This window comes from Trachinotus anak, unplaced genomic scaffold (assembly GCF_046630095.1).
Source record: "Trachinotus anak isolate AG129_WGS33_773 ecotype Australia unplaced genomic scaffold, CSIRO_AGI_Tana_v1 ptg000013l, whole genome shotgun sequence".
Taxonomy (NCBI): Eukaryota; Metazoa; Chordata; class Actinopteri; order Carangiformes; family Carangidae; genus Trachinotus; species Trachinotus anak.
In genome coordinates this window covers 6,809,738-6,827,272 of record NW_027273864.1, presented here as the reverse complement: position 1 = coordinate 6,827,272, position 17,535 = coordinate 6,809,738, and the positions used below count along the sequence as shown (strand labels likewise).

The 17,535-nt window shown below is 40.3% G+C and overlaps 1 protein-coding gene across 7 annotated transcripts in view; it reads right to left on the bottom strand.

The window, feature by feature from the left end:
• Positions 1-1,227: 1,227 nt before the first annotated feature.
• The window catches only part of itpr1b (inositol 1,4,5-trisphosphate receptor, type 1b), an 86,042-nt gene continuing 69,734 nt past the window's right edge, over positions 1,228-17,535 (bottom strand). For all 7 annotated transcript variants that reach the window (XM_071493923.1, XM_071493922.1, XM_071493925.1 and 4 more), the window contains 9 exons: positions 16,215-16,390; positions 15,718-15,882; positions 15,147-15,336; positions 14,713-14,805; positions 13,539-13,687; positions 11,852-12,017; positions 10,606-10,766; positions 4,155-4,316; positions 1,228-2,605 (listed from right to left, as the gene is read on the bottom strand). In XM_071493923.1, the coding sequence (XP_071350024.1) occupies positions 2,519-2,605; positions 4,155-4,316; positions 10,606-10,766; positions 11,852-12,017; positions 13,539-13,687; positions 14,713-14,805; positions 15,147-15,336; positions 15,718-15,882; positions 16,215-16,390 (1,349 nt within the window). In that variant the 3' untranslated portion in view covers positions 1,228-2,518. The remainder of the gene's footprint in view (positions 2,606-4,154; positions 4,317-10,605; positions 10,767-11,851; positions 12,018-13,538; positions 13,688-14,712; positions 14,806-15,146; positions 15,337-15,717; positions 15,883-16,214; positions 16,391-17,535) is intronic.

Genomic DNA, 17,535 nt, shown 5'->3' with positions numbered 1-17,535 from the left:
GCACCGGCGGCGGGATGACGTGTCACCGAGTCCCGGTGCACCGGGGCCGTTGAGCCCATGTACCTACCGGGCTGTCACGTTGAGCTCCTCATGGCCGCGAGGCAGCGGAGCAGCAGATCCCTCCCGGTGACGTCACACGCTCAGAGAAACGAGAGTGGCCGACTGGTCGGTCGGTTCCTCCCGCCGACGGCCCGAAGCCGCCGGAGACTAAAGATAGAAGCAGCTCACTACACCGGCGCGCCGAGCCGGAGGCGGGGGAGCGGGAAAAGGGTCTGTCAGCACTTGCTCTTGCGCCGATAAGACGGTGAATAAAAAGGAAACTTGGCTCTGAGACGTATTTTTGTTTCTTAGCTCTGTGGAAATAAGTCATTGGAAAACAAAATACTGTGAGGGGTTTTGGTTTTCCCGCGTTTCAAAAAAAAAAATTTCAGAGCCAAGAGACTTTACCATTGAAGTCTTACTGTCTTTCTTTTCTTTCTCACTTATAAATCTGAATGTAACATGTTGACCTAAATTAACCTTACAGTGGTGTTGCTACAGTACTTTTCAGCAGGCCACAGACCTGCATTTTAAAAGACTGGAGTTCAGTAGTGGAGGAAGTTTTCAAGTTAAACAATAAAAAACAAAATAAAATCAAAAATAAAATTTGATAGTTATTATTAATGTGTAAATAGGGCATATGTATGCTGGATTTGCAGTTTGTTGGTTTCAGACGTGCATGTTTCCCGTTGACAGACAATTTCTCTGAAAACCTTCAAGACTAACCCAGGGCATGGCCTAGTATAATTTCTGAACTAAAAAACACTGGCTAAAATTAGTGCATGTGGCTAGTGCAGAATACTGTATATAGTCAGCAGTGACAGTCACTTATTGTATACATACCGGACCTGGTTTCCCTCACTTTTTTCTACAGCTATATGTATTTATAATGTGTTCATATATAAAAAGATATTTATTTTTCATATAAATTATATTTACATGCTGTTTATAGTACAGTGATTAATTTTAGTTGCTTATATTGAAAATGGTATTATTAACAGAAATGAGTCATGTTAGATGCACTGATCACTGAGTGTGTGGCAGCGTAAGAGGGTGTATAAATGCAACAGAAAAATAATGCCAATGTGCTTTATTGTTCTGTTGCATTTATGGTTTACTTTGCATGGAGATTTTCTGATAATGAGCCAATAATATCACCTCAAGAATAAACAAACACAGCACAGGAAGTAAAGGATAATTACATCAATTTTAATAAATAATTCTACTTTAATATACAAATTGACAATGCTTAGATTTTTATTTAATCTTAACATTCATTTTGAGTAACAGTTTTTTCTCCATCTCATTTTTCTATACAAAAGCAAAGGTAAGCAACAAACTTTATGTACACACAGTAGTCAAAAAAAAAAAAAGATAAATAAAAATTAAATGACCGAATTCTAACAGTATCATGAAACCAACTAATACATTTTAGTGAACTTGAGCATAAAAGTTAGTGACTCTGCACAAGCAGCAAACGTGTATCAGACTTTACAAAGGGACAACAGGCACAAATGGAACGTTTGCTGCAAAACATGAGAAATTATACTTGATGATGTTTAGTAAAGTAAAAGTTGCGCAACTCCTGAGCAAATTGTAAAAGCACGAGTGACACTGAAATTATACGTCATATTTGACAGACAGGTCAAACATTCTAAATGTCTTAGAACCAAATTAAATAAGAAAGCAAATTTATCATAAAATAAGTTAGCGCTGAGATATGACACCACTGGATTTACACAGGTGAAAGAAAACTATCTGCATATATTGCCTTCACACAATATACTATCTCTAGCAAGTGTAGATGACACTCAAAAAGTATGCACATTTTAAAGAAATAAAAGAAAAAAGTAAAATTGAGAAGGCCCGCTTATTAAATATTTTCTCTATATTTGCGTAAGTAAAGACAACCAGGAACTCCCTATTTTATCCAGTGACAGTAAAGTACAAACAAAAATGTTGGCCCACGCTTTTAAGTAAGATATGACTGATGGAACTTAAATCCACACACCAATGAGGTTGCATATTTAAGTCAATATATTGCACAACATACAAAAATAAGACATTTAATACTGCTCATTATGCCAGAAATATAAATAGGAAACATTAAAATAAAATAAACAATGAAAAACAAATGGGACTAATTCCTCCTGTCCAGTCAGCTCCATCGTGTTTCAAGTTCAACCAGTAAAGGCCATGTGTTGAGAGATCCAATTTATTTCTACATAGAAAACATTTGGCACAGATTCCAACTGAACTGAACAGAGTGAGGTGGGTGAATGTTACTGTTTGGAGTAACATGTGCGTGGGATAGAGCTACACATCGTCTTATGACTACCTATGTTACAGTGTTTCCCTACCGTTATTAGTTAAACGCACACTCAGCACAGTATACGTGATGTGCAGCCTCTGAGTGACTGCACGCTTCGTCCAGACACACAGTCGATGTTGAACTGCTTCAGAGCCACGCTAGTTGACCTTATGCAGGCTGCTGGGGGTTGACGTTCATGTGCTGAGGGTGTCCCAACAGGCCAATCCGCTGCTTCTGCTTCCTCTGTTCTGTCATCTGAAGACCACAGACAAAAGATTTGTTTGTTTTTTTTTAAATCATCCCAATGGCACCTCTGTTGGCACACACATCTTCAGCTGTACATGCTGGCAGCCTCTCTGGTCTATACAATCTTCTTTGATTCATTCTTTCATGTCACTTTACAGAAACTAACAAATGCTGCACAGACGCTGCACACTGCTGAACTGAAACAGATTCTTATGAAATCCTGCCGGCCTTGCCACTCACATTAGTGCGTCTTCTGACGAAAGCAACAGAATACATACTACTAATACTGAAACTCAGTCAAAAGAAATTTCAGAGATCAAGCAAAGCACATGAGTCATAACACAGGTGTTAACCTTTGTACCGACAGGAACAAGAATAAGTTTTCTGCGAAGAATTAACTTTAATTAACATAATGTAGCGATTTGCACCTCAACACTGAAACACAACAACATTAAGAGTGAGAAGACAAAGTGGTCTTGCAATGAGTGTTCCAGGAGATATAGTTCCGCGTAGAGGGATGTATTACAGAAAAATATCATTAAAACACATTAGGTAGACAGTTTAAACTCAGGAGCAGAATGCTGGCATTTTATACGCTGCAATTTTCTAATTTAGCCAATTTGCTTTGGAATGACACAGAACAGAAACGACTTGTAGAACAATTTTCCTGCATGTGCTATATTTTAAATGAAATTTCCTACTGAGAAAGTAGAGAATTCAGATGAATGTACGAACACTTTGTACGCGTCTGCACCACTGTACTTTTTGAATTGTTTCTGAATAAAGTAAGTCAAAGGCCGGCGATACAAATGTTGTATGTGGAGTGGAATTTAAATGCTACGGTGCTCTTTGCAGCTTTCAGGAACATAATAATCATTTCCCCCCCTGTCTGGGTCAAAATGTCTCGGTAACATTCACTTCCTCACAGATAGTTCTCATTTCAAGGGTAAAGACATTTTTACAATTGTGTTTACAAGGAACAGCGGACTGCAGCAATTGTGCAATTTTTGTGCACAAGACTGCTGTTCCATTGGTAGACTGTATTCTTACACAACTTAATTCTGTGGGTTTAATCACTGCAGAAAAATATTTTATTCTAAAATTATTCACTTACTGAATAACTAGCTCAGTAACCAGTCTAAACAAAAGTAATTATTTTAAAAGGAAAATGTATGATTTTGTGTTCCTGTAAATATTGAGAAAGACTTTGTCCAGTAAATAAACAACTCAATAAATAGATAACAAAGAAAAACTCCAATCTTAGTCAAAAGGTCAATAATAAAGTCTATAGAAACAAAAGATAGGTTGTTGCTCAATGATGAAAATAAAATCAGGCTGACAGCCTCATGAGCTGCGTTGTTAACTATGAGTCATCACCTTTTGCATTTAGTAAGCTTTGCATCTAAAGGGCAACGAGCGGCAAACAAACAAACCTTGAGCAACGCCTGCTATCCACATCTATAGAGAAACCTCTCTCGCTTTTCATGGGTTCTCCATGATGAAGTCAGAGCTTTCAAAGTCTTTGTCTCTGGCAGCGTTTCACTTCAGTTCAACCAACCTGTTCTTTCAGCTCGGTCAGCTGGCCCGAGAGGTTGGACACCAATTTCATGGTGGACTCCAGTTTCTCCTGCAGGTTTCTGATCTCGTTCTGCTCGCCGTCTGCGTCGCTGCTGACCAAGGACATGGCCCGCATCCGTGGGAACCAGTCCAAGTTGTGGTCCTGTTAAAGAGACATCAGGGAGGTTAGGGCCAGAAAACTGATTTATTACATCCATTTTGTCACTTTCTTAAATCTGCCTTAAATTTTGCAATTTTCAACACAGTGGTTATTTTTTACTCTGAATGTCATTCCTCAAATAAACTATCTAGTCTCATTTTATCTTGCTTCACACATTAAAAAACACAATTGGCACCAAGTGTGTATGACTGCCAAGTCCTATTTGATTTGTGCTTTTCATCACAAGCCCTGTTTTGTCTCTTTGGCTGTGTGCAGTGATTTGAAGCCTTCTATAAAAGCGGAATAAAACCAATCATGAGGGACTTTCCATATTAGAATCACATGTTGTATGAGGGCATTCTTGAAATCACTGGCAACCGGCAGTTCACTTCTCGGTGATAAGTTTTTGTCACGTCTTGTCTTACCATGCACATGACAAAAGTGGCAAACTTCCAAAAATCTGTCAACTAAAGTGGAGGCACTTTCTCATTTGATTATACACACCTCGCCTCACGTGTAACATCGAGATAAACACACAGCTCTTGAATGCTTCTGAGTGTCACTGTCTTTGGCCCACAGGAGCAGTGGGGTGGAGGGTTAGACTGTAAGTACACTGTTGAAACATTGGCTGCGGCAGTGATTTCTCCTGAGAAGACGTTACTGTACAATATCTCCTTTAAAGAGACCTTTGACACGTACTGGTGGCACACTGATGTCAGCAGCACTCAAGAAACACACACAGATTTTATCAGTTCTTTCATGTTTCTAAAGTAACGAACTGTTTCAAAGTCAAAATGAAAGGAGCTATGATCTCCCAAAAGGTATTTCAAGAGCAGATGCTTTGATACATTGGGTGTCGATCTGAACCCATTATTTGACACATTTCCAGCTGAGGGCTGAGGTGTTAAAGTTTGACATATTGTGGGCACAAATTTGTTAAACGCAGTTGATGGAGTAACCTGATGAGAGAGCAATGTATTAATAGTGAAGTGTGTGAGGTGATTATTCAAAAAGGTATGATTACTAGTTGGAGTTTCGATAGAAGAAAAAAAAAAAAAAAAGCATAGTCCTTAAGCTTTTAATTAGATCATTTGCATGTCATGTTTATCGTAGTCATAGGCACAGGAAATGCAATGTATTTGTCACAGAGGATATTAATGTAATTGTGTATCAAAAATGCTTTGAAAAAACAACAATCATTTGTCAGTGGATCAGTTTAAAATATGACAGGGACTAATGGAACAAGAATAGGCAGCTTCCATGAGCAGTTAAATGAAGAGCAGCAGGCAGCAGGCGACCTCACCGAGGAGACCAACTTTACTGTGCCCTGCTGTGAGGAAAATGCAGCGTGAAAACAAACTGTCTGTCTGTTAGAGGGGTATAAGACCCCCTCTGAGCAGTGTTACGTCTTCAGGGCAGATTGGAGGCTACAGTGAGTTGCTATCAGAAAGTGAACAGAAAAGACATGAAAAAGACAAGACTTAACATTAGCATTAGCAATGCTTTCCACCACTGGTGACAGCTCTTGGCAAATAAAGGAATGAAGTTTGATGCTGAACTCGCAACGTTTTTTCTAGACTGGGAAGTGAACAGCTGTTAATGCTAACACTGGCTATGTAGCAATAGCAAAACTTACAAATAGCCCCTTTAAAACAACATGAGTTTGTTTGGCTGCGCTTTAAACAGACACATCAGCTGCTCTCCTGATTTATGTCTGAGAAAGTAGCTTCTCAATGAGCTTGTGCTGCCCTCAGAATTGTGGGACTTGTAGTATTAAAGCACAATTGCTGTTGCCACCAGTAACCATGTGTCACCAAATTAACCAGGACTGAAATCTTAAGAATTACAACTTAAAGGACAAGTAATAGCATTTTAAAATGATATTACAAAATAAAAGTAGTTCTGATTGATTTTGTTACAATTTATGTGTATACATGCAACAGTGACAAAGACATGAAACCCACCTCAGGGCTTGAGGGTCACTTGGCTACATTCTTTCATGCATCTGTCTCCTCCAGCACTTAACTAACACATGCCATTGTTATTGTGTTCCGCCAGTCAATCATCTAAATGTTTGATTCATTCAGTGGCTCAACTCACTTGTGGCTTCTTTCTAAAATGTAAATCAAATATTGTTCGTAAAAGTTTGTCTCAACACTCTTCCAAAGTTCTCATTAATGTGTTGGACTTGGAGCTGGTTTGGGATAAACTGGACAGAAGGTGAAAGCAAAGCAAACTACATGTGGTTTCAGTCTGGAGACTGTACTTGTCAACCATCATGTCACGTTTTATTCATCTAATGTTTTGGGTTATTATCTTGCTGTAGGATGAACCCCTGACCAACCACTTTGTCTGGATTTTTCCTCACCATTATGATAGGAATATACAGCACTACTTCCTACAGTATAGCACTGTCATAATACTGCCTTGCTTTTGAGATTGAGAGTTTTAAGCCAGCAACAAAAGTTGGGACACCTATAGGAACTGTTTGTATTAACTTTCAAGGCCTCATTTACTTCCATTGCAGCAGGAAAGGTGTAAATTAACCAGATTTCATCCCTGATGTTTTTTTTTTTTTTTTTTTTTTTACCTGGGCAGTTTACCATTTACCTTTGTAGCACTTAAAGGCTTAAGCCACTAAATTTCAATAAAAACTGGAAAACTGAGGTGTTCTGAAACCTTTGACTGGTAGTGTATGTTTAATTCTTAACAACCTAAACTCACATCTCACACACTCATGCCACATGTCATATGAACTCAGTGAGCATAACCATCAGTACTGATGCAGCATGAATGAAAAGGGAGGATGCTGCGTAGCTGCTGAAGTCACAGTCTCAGAGCTGAAGAACTGGGCTGGAAAAGTCCCGAGGTTTCAGTGGTTGATTTGGAGACATATGGGCGAGTGAGGTGGCTGTCCAAACCACAAACCAGTCCTGGGTCAGACGGGAGCCCGAGGGGAATCACACAACACTAAGCTAATGAGCTGCATTCACTCATTCTGAAAGGAATAGAGGACTGTTGTGAGCAAGTTCCACTTCCTGAATGCAAAGAGACAGAGGCTGTGTTTACCTACTTCACCTGCCCCCTCCCCCAACACACATACACTATGTCTCAACACAGCTCCAGCTTTACTCAATACACTTACCTATCTTAGTAATATTTCTATTCTTTGCAATATTTATGTGTGAAACTGAGTAAGAATGTGCAGCTTCTATCATTTAATTTTCATAGAAAGTCAATATTTAAAAAAAATTCTTTTCTGTCACCAGTGTTTCCTATACTCACTTCTGCTCATGTGCTGTCAAAAAATATGAGCTAAATGTGACAGAAGTCATTTCCTCATTTTGGATTCTGCCTGGTGGCCGGAGGCACACGTGTGTTTGTTTGACGACTTTGTCACCAGCAGCCCTGCCCTCTTTCCATCCTCAGTGTTTACAAATGAAAGCGCTTCCAGTAAACTGAGAAGTCTGAGAAGTGCAGCCACGACTTAAGACTCTACATCACGCTGGTTCAATGGAAATGACGGAAGTACATTTTTCATTATTAAAACCGCACGGGCCGTGACAGAGAAACAGGATGCTGTGTGGTTAAAACAGCAACAGAAAACGTCACAGTCATGCCACAAGCCACCTGACAAGCTGACAGCCCCCTCAGTCTACAAATATGCAAATAAATGCCAAAAAATACCACACATCCGAACAGACACAGGCAGATATTGTTTAAGCATTTTTCAATATAATCAGATAATAACTGTTTTGAATATCTGTGGCTACGGGTGTTTCAAATTGGAGCTCGGGCATCTGTCACTGTTGGGTGCAGTAAGAATCAGGGCAATGAGTTAGAGCCAAGCATCAACTTTTTGCACCTTAGATGTGACACTTCACCCAGAGCCCTCCACCATTGACGTCAGTCCCAGTCATTGTCAGAGTAGTCTGACTTCTACACCCCCTTCTGTCCTGTTGCTTCTTTCATGTTATTGCAGCATCAAAAAAAAAATTTAAACACAGCAGGAAGAGGCAGTGCAGACTGAGGAAATTGGACCTTCAAAACCATTTTAGCTTGATAATTAAAACCACTCAACACTATTCTACAAATAGTCTGGTGCATAAATGCAAATAAGTTCAGAGAGTCAAATACGACAAAACCAACAGGGCGGTGTAACTACAGAATACAAACAGTAATTTCAGAAATAACGGTCAATATGGTTTTGGATCAAATTGGTAACAAATGCCACTGCTACATTAGAATAGCAATTTATTTGTGATGGTATTATTGTATGTACATTTTCATGGTACAAAGAAAACTGGAAAAATTTGCAGACCTAATAACACTTTTTTTGTTTTTTTTTTTACAAACAAATTGCAAAATGGATTTTATCATGTACTTTGTGTTTTTGAAAATTAAAAAAAATGTTGCATGTTGCTCTCTTTATTGCCATTATAAAACAAAGGCAAAAATTTTATCTCAGAAAATAATATTAAATTAACAAAAAATTGTGTTGAAAAAATATATTCCTTTCACATGACTCGACTCCAGTTTAGGACTAAAACATCTCCATGAATGATGAAAAATATGTGAGAGGAGAGAATCTCTGCGAACACTATAGACTTTGTGGACAACTTCAACAACACCACGTGGAGGCCCCTGCATCAAACACTGGCATGTGAAGCCAAGAGTTAATGTTAAGGATGACTGGGTCAGCTGACGGGTCATTGGGGTCTTCTGCACCATGTGTGCCTTCTCTGCTCAGTCTGCCCTTAAAAACCCACTGGTCAGAGTGGACCCTTGACAGACTCATTTTGGCTCAGCAGGGTGCAAGGTTAATGGGAGAGACAATGGGGGTTAATCCTGAATCAGGCAGTTCCTCACAAGACTGAGTGCATCAACAGATCAAGGCAAAAGGCGGTGAAGTGGGCTTGAATGGCATCTAATGAGAAACTGTGTCAGAAACTGACAGCAGCACAAGTGCGTCAGGGAAGCAACCACTTCAGAAGAAGGGGCTTTCCTTTGGCAGTTAAAAAAACGTTGTAATTGCTCACAGGCTACGAGTTTGTTTCAACAATCAAAACAAAAAGTAGTTTATAGGTTTTTAATAGCAAATTTCCTCAGAGATCATCCGGTTGAAACACATGTAATGTATAGTGAAAAGCCAAATCAGAATTTGATGTGTGTGTGTGTCTGATGCTCTTGTTTTGTATTTGTAATGGCAAACCCTCATGAGATTTTAAAATTTTTAATGAAACTTGCATTACTTTGATTTTTTTTTTCTCTCTGCTTAACAACCCTCAAGAGGCTAAGTCCAGGTCTGCCTAAAGTGCCTATCATGAGGTGATATGCAGGGTGAGATCTGTGTGTGTTTGAGTTTGTGTGTGTGTGTGTGTGCGTGTATGTGTGTGTATGTGTGTGTGTACTTGTACTTGCTACATAGTAAGGACCAAAAAAATTATTTTACCAACAGAGTGAGGACATTTTGGGAAAGTGAGGACATTTTGGCCGGTCCTCACTTTTTGAGACACCTTCAAATCACATTTTGAGGGTTAAGACTTGGTTTTAGAGTTATGGTTAGAATTAGGTTTAGGTTAAGGTTAGGGTCAGGGTCAGGGTTAGGCACTCAGTTGTGATGGTTAAGGTTAGGGTAAGGGGCTAGGGAATGCATTATGTCAATGAGTGTCCTCACAAAGATAGAAGTGTGTGTGTGTGTGTGTGTGTGTGTGTGTGTGTGTGTGTGTGTGTGTGTGTGTGTGTGTGTGTTTAATGATTAAAGCAAGGCATGGCTGCTTCGGAGGATTAACACATTTTATGCCAGTGGCAGACTCTGTTTGAATGTTAATTCTCCATTCTCAAAGCTGACTGATGTGATAATACTTTGGAGGAATTCAAGGTCACAGAGGCAGGGATTACATAATGCAGTTTTGGTACTCTGGGCCAGATGAGGTGAAAAAAAGAAGACGGGAAAAGAAAAGACGCTGCTAATTGCAGATGTGGAGAAACAAAAAGGCTGCAGTAATCAACTCTGTCCAAAGCAATATAATCCTTACTTCTAGAGTCACAAAGAGCTTATATGGTGTTATTCAGGAGTGAAGGTTAACTTCAGCAAAGACTATCACTGTACTTGTGCATGTGTTATCTCTGAGACTGGACTGAGAATTTGTATAATTCAAGTGTATTTATGTATTCCTACTCTCAGATTACCTATAATGAGCCCTGCAGTGTAGATTGGAAGGTTTTGCTTGAATGCAGGACTTCTGAACAGTTTAAAAAACAAAGTGCACATGCATGACAGTATCCTTACCCTGATCATTTCAGCCACATAGCTCTCCGGGCCGGTGTACTCTGTTGAATCCTTGACCTTCACCAGAACGATGAAGAACAGGTAGTGCCACATGTTGTGCTCAACTTTGATGTGTTCTTCAAAGGTAACTGTTTTATTGTCAAACTTGTCTCTCTCCAAACCTAAGAATGAAACGATACAACCCCACACACAGGACAGACACACACACACACACACACACACACACACACACACACACACACACACGTATGCACACAACCACACGCATATGAAATAAACACAGTGCTCTCATTTCTTTGGAAGAATGAAGAAATACAATTTGTGTTGCAACATGACGAAATAGCTCTTGTGACCTAAATAAGGATGACTGACTGAAAAAAACAAGAGGAAATGTGGTCACAGGAGAATGGGCAGATAAAAATGTCAGAGGTGAGATTCGCTAAAAATGTTCACCTTCTGTTTGTCACCTCAAATCACTGTTATCCATACACATTCTTGCATTGTGTTTGCAAAAGAAACAACTCTTAATATGGTTTCACAACACAAAGCAGTCGGAATGACCACAACTCACCAGTGATTGTTCATGTTTCACATGTAACAGCAATAAGTGACTGCTCAGTGACAGATGAGGCCAGTGTTCGAGTGAGTGTACAGTCTAACATGGTCAAGACCCATATGGCAACAGGAAGAAACACTCCTCCTCCACAGCAGCACCTGCCGTGACTAACCATTCATTCTGGGAAGAGGAGGCGTTTCATTGTTTATACTACCCAGAAAAACTGCCCCCATTTTGCACAGAGCCGTGATGCGAAGCTGCATCACAGTAATCACACGTTCATACAAGAGCAGGCACAGCAGCGGACCACTCTCTTGATTTGTCTTGATTTCATCATCATCTGCAAGCCTCAGCATTCACACCTGCTGATTGTACTGCACAACCAATGCTATACAGTGGTGTGTCAAGTATCGAGTGCAGCTTCGACTCAGATGGAACTGCAAGACGTTTCCGCTGTATTAAATTCTAAGAAGGGAGTACGACTACTATACAGAGATGATGGGAAAAAGACAGGAAAAAATGTGTCAAAGTTCATGAGTCACATACCAATAATGTTCAATAGAGTCAGTCTTTAACTGCTGAGTACACAGAACGGCTGTTACGTGGAAAAACAAAATTTGAATGTCAAAAAAGAGTTGGATATCATCACTTAGAACAAGTCTGAAAATGTTTCTTCTTTTAATTTCTCACCGCAAATAAAACACGTGGTCTTCAAGATTTCCTCTTTCTTCTGCTTCTCACTCCTCAGGTCAGCAAACGTGTCGATGATGACACCAAAAATGAGGTTGAGGACGATAATGATGACCATGAAGAAGAAGAGCAGATCATAGATCACTCGGGCTGCAAAAAGGGGCTCCTGTTAAACAAAAGGGGCAGAAAACTTGTAAGAACTATCAATATAATTAAATATAATCAAGGGCATTAAAATAGACCCTCTAAGATAATTCACAGACATATTATACATTTTCACATTAAAAAAAAAACAAAACAAGGCTGTGCAAGCGTGATTGTAAATACTTAAGTACAACTTTTAAAATGTTCCAGCGAAATAAGAGAATGTAACTTCATACTGTTTGGAGCTTATTGCATTAGTGTGCAGCGTAGTATTTGAAACCAGTTCAGAGTGAGTAACTGGTACTGCGAAGGCTGACGTGTGCTGTGACCTGACGTTGTAAGTGCTGTATTTAAATGTCACCGGAAAGCAGAGAGAATCAGGCAGGTTTAGGCAATATGAGCTCATAAGCTGATGTCACAAAGAGTTTGAATCTACACCCTAATGAACTTTGTCTTCACACTTCATTAAATTTATTTGCTCATGTGCAAATTGGATTTAATTCATTGGATAAATACTTAAGTTGGTGAGTATTGACTAAGTCAGTGATAATAGTAATATTTGTTTATTTATTTATCAGTAATGTTTAATCAAGATGTTCAAGATCATCCTACATGTATACAGGTACTGATTTGTTGATGGTAACAGAATCTTAAAAACTTTTCTGACTCTATCATTTGATCTGTAAAATGTCATATTCATTGAAAAAATATATCAGATTTCAAGTTTTACCTAAAAAGTAAAAGTATCTAATTCACTCTGAGGGGAAAATATTATGCTCATGTAAATGTAAACCCCACTTATATGTAATTTCAATGCTGTCAGCGACACATTGGAGTAACTCGGTGCCCTCTTTGCCCTCTACTACCCAAGTCGTCATGTGTTAAACACAACCTGACAGAGAATTCACATGAATGCTAAGCTAACTGAGGTTTACATAAGGTTTATGAGTCATGCCCTGATTCTATGGGTCAAGCTGCAAATCTAACACGTTGTGGTAGCTTTTCTTCATCCTGGATAAGTACCATTAATGCTTTTTCTGGCATGTTTGAGGTTATCAAAGTCCTCTGTGCAACCTCTCTGACCCGCCAGCATGTTGTATGTTGTATGAGCCGCCTCAGATACACTGAAACCTTCACTGTTTCAGCTCATTGCAAAGCACCTCATTCATCTGATCAGTGGCTGGCCAATTATTCTGTTTTTTTCTGATTGGGTCAAATATGTCATTACCTTTTGAAGTTTGAGAGGATTAGATACACATTATGGCGATCCTCTCATTGACTCATTAAACAAAATTAGATCTCACATCACTGTTCTCCATTCACTTTAATTTAATTCAGGATAATTTAATCTTAATCTGTCTGGGAGGGGGACTGAATAAACATTATGATGTGTACTGCATTTTGTTGTTTTCAGCATGAGAGTTTGGTAGGATGTCTTTACGTTTACTATAATCTATTTTTGGACATATGACACTGGGCTCTAATCTACTCTCAATCTAAACTAGATTTAGGTGCGATTCAGTTTCACTCCAGTTCTCTGTACCTCTTTGGATGGCTTCCGCAGGACATCCCCAACACCTCCTCCACTCCTGAGGCCGTGACTCAAGACTGTGACAATGCACATGAGCAAGGAATCACATGCTCGCTCCTTGTCCTCGATCACCACCGCTGATGGCTGGATGGCAAGTGAAGCTATGGAGACAAACCAATACTGTCAGATAGTCATTTCCTGTGTAGGCTGAATGCAAAGCTTTGTCTGATCAGTCATCTGCGTCGCGACACTATCACCCGCTCATCATGCTTTTAAATTTAACTTCAGAGAAAAGAAGTCGCTGAGAAAACAGCTCCACTGAAAATAGAAGACTGTAGATCTTATATCCTAACAACAGTACATGCACCCTATTGAACCCTCATTTCATACTCTATTACATATTATTGGTTGACTAAATCAACCCCATTGGAGAACATAACAAGGGAAATTTCACACTAACAAGTCACCAGACCACCATAATTAGCCAGCCTGGTGGTGATGGGAAGGGGAGCCTAGACGAGGTCAGGCTCCAGGCAGTTCGAGGATTCGACATGGTTGGCTGATCAATTTTAAGGTGGCTCATGTGTTCATCTTTGAATTGAGGCTTTTCACAACAAGGTCAGTCAGTTTGCAAAAACTTGTTGGTTGAGAAGCAACCCCTGCGCCATCACTGAGTGGACCCATCGACCTGCTAGTACCTGATGGTAATTAAACCTTGACCTTTTAATGCTGGGCCCCTACATCAGGTCTTAGGCTTGGTCTCCTGAGACACACAAGGAGTGTAAAGCTCCAGTGTTTCACCCAGCTCCCTGAAAGCCCCAAACTGGCCCAGCCAGGTTTAATCCCATGACCAGCCGGCCGCCCAGATTTACAGCTCAGTGGGACGAATCTCTTCTGGCTGAGTCATATGTCTGTGAGGACATAAAGACCTTTACATACACGGACAGACATAAGCACACAAACACTTGGGAATCTCTTAAGAGACAGGCATGCATCGACATGTGGATTCAAAGTTAAAAGAACCCTTCGACCCTGTCGCCCAACCTCCATCCCAGCCTCTCTCTCTCTCTCTCTCTCTCACACACACACACACACACACACACACACACACACACACACACACACACACACACACACACACACACACACACACACACACACACACCTTTCACTTCTGTCAACCTACCATCCATCACAGCCTCTGCTGAACAGTTTTCTCTGTTTTCTTTCTGACACACTCCACCTGAGAAGAGCTCTCCCACCATACTGGCTCCATGCTCTGTTCAAATGGAAACACAAAACATTATGCAACTGAACAATCTGCACGCTTCACCTTTGTGAGAGAAACATTTATTTTTTCCACAGTGCATATTAATAGTGACATCCTTTATATGCACCCAGTGCCGGTAAACATAATCATAAAAGCAAAAGCACGTGCATTAAACTGCACACATACTTTTTGTATTGCTTAGCTTGGCTTCAACTTCATGTATTTTCAAAGACATCAAGTGTGAGGGTTCGCGCTGCAGAAAAATGTTACACATGTTTCAGTCTCTTGACTGTTTGGGTCAAGACAGGGCAAGTCATTTATGTTGAGAAGAAACCTGTATTTCAACATACCTAGTGTTTTGTTGGGTATTCTGTCAACAGCCAAAATGAAATCATCTTTGAAGAAGATATAACCCACAATGGAGAAGAGGTAGACGAGAATAAGAGCCAGCACGGCCGTCAGAACAATGGAGCGGCCATTGCGGGTCACGCTCTTGATTACGTTCAGCAAGGTCTCCTCTCGGTAAACCAGATCAAAGAGCTGGAGAGAGGAAGGATTCAGAGAGGTGGGTGGATAACGTGCATGAAAAAGACAGAAGTGTGTGTTTGTGTGTAAATGTGAGCACGTGGGCAAACTAAGGCCACAGTTTTTGTTTGGATCTGTTCCTTTATTTAAATCTCCTTCTCAACATCTCGTGGTTGGTAGAAAACATATGCACCTTTAACGTGAGATAGAAATGGGGTTTAGATGGCATTTGATTGCTTATACAGTGCAAATAAACAATGAAAAAATTGTATGCTATACCATCTTTATTTCTATTCAGGACATGGTTAGCATACCTCTGCCTTGAGTGTCGATGTCCACATGTGTAAATGTGTATATGGGTTTAAGATGATATGGTTTGTGTATGCGCTCACGTACTAGCAAGCTGTAAAAGAAGACGTGAACGAAGACCCCCAGGCTGCAGATAATCAGGTAGAGCAGGTGGTACAGGAACTCCACATCCATGATCATGGCTTTGTATCCACGTGTGAAGGTTCCTCGGTTCCCAACGAAGCTCATCAGGAAGATGACCTTATTACATAACTGAAGAACAATGGACACAGAGAGATAACACAAAGAGAGAGTGAGGTTTACTCAGCAACATTAGTAGTAATCGTAGTATTTTTGTCTTTAGCTAAGATTTGCAGATGGCCATTGCTCAGAACACTAAATACAGCTGGACACATCTGTCATTAAAAACACCGATCAGAGTCACCTCAAGAGGGGAAAGAGAGAGAGACCATGTCCTGTATTAGTAAGTCGAATGTTTGGGTTAATGTTTGGCATATGACTACACCTTGTGCCAAGTTAGCCATCTACTGGGCAGTGTAGCACATCTGGATGTGGCACTGCACATATATTCTAAACACACTTACATTGAAAGCCCCCAGCAGGAGCAGTGTGGGCTCCAGGCCCACAGAGAAGATCAAGCGCAGGATGGTGGAGGCGATGAGCGCCCGGATGCCGTGAGGCTGAGGCAAGACGATGACTATAGCCAGAGACACCAGCATGGCCATCCACAGCAGGGCAGACAGATGGGGCTCCAGGGTACCTGAGGATGAAGGAGGTCACATTAGGGAAGGGAACTCTTTACCCTTTTTACTATGTCAACAAGAGGCAACAGTCCACTACACTTCAACATGACTTAAAGCATTAAAAAAAAAAAAAAAGTTTGTTTTTTGATCTGAAAATGTAATTATACATCTTGTCACCTTGCATATTTAGAAAGAATAGTGTTATCAACATGAATGCAGAGTTTTATAGGTGCAGCTGAAGTATGCTGAGCATGCATGTTTTTTTTTTTTTTAAATCAGTGACACTTCCTTTCACCTTTTACACTTACAAATGTGCTGTGGAAATTTGTATGAGGAATATTTTTCTGATGAAGAATGTTTTCAAAATGTGTTTTTATTTCTCAAGCTTCTCCACATATCATGGTGACCTGGGAGTTAAGTGAAGATACTGAAGGTGACTGTTCAGTCACTTGTGAATGATTTATTGATTAGCACCATGTGTCCCTCGCTCAGCAATATCTTTTCACTTATGAACCCGATCGTTTTGGAGCTGCATGTCATCAGCAGAGCTCTTTGCCTCTCTGTATGAGGTCAGTTGTGTTTTACACAACAGTTACATATTCCACGTCAATCACTGTGGGTCAGCAAAGCATTAACATGAGCTCAGCAGGCAGCAGCTCAGTGCCAAGTCCTCACCAGCTTTTGGCAGAAAGGCTAATTCACTGTGTTAACGTTAATCTAATTTTCTCTGTGTAACACACACATGCATTTATTTATTCCTTTCCTCTGAGGCAGCACCAAGACCACGTTCAACGTCTCCCTCCGTGCCTTCCGTTCTGAGGCCTCCTTCTTCTCGCCCCCCGTGTGCAGATCACATGACAGGTACTCATTACATAACTCCCGGTTGGCTAAAAATACTCTTGGCTCTATCTGAATTCATCAGGGATGGTCCTGGGTTGTAACAGGCTGCCCAGACTTGGCAGGCAACCCAGACACAGCAGCTTGGACGTCACACACCTACAGACTCAGACCATTCATCTCTCTCACATCTCTGCTTACTCTGCAAGTAGAAGATAGAGAGGCTGACCTTTACACTCAACCATTTACACTCAACCAAAGTAAATTCACATACAGCCTGATGTCTGCTGCTGGTTCTACTTCACATATGCACAAATCTGTTAAT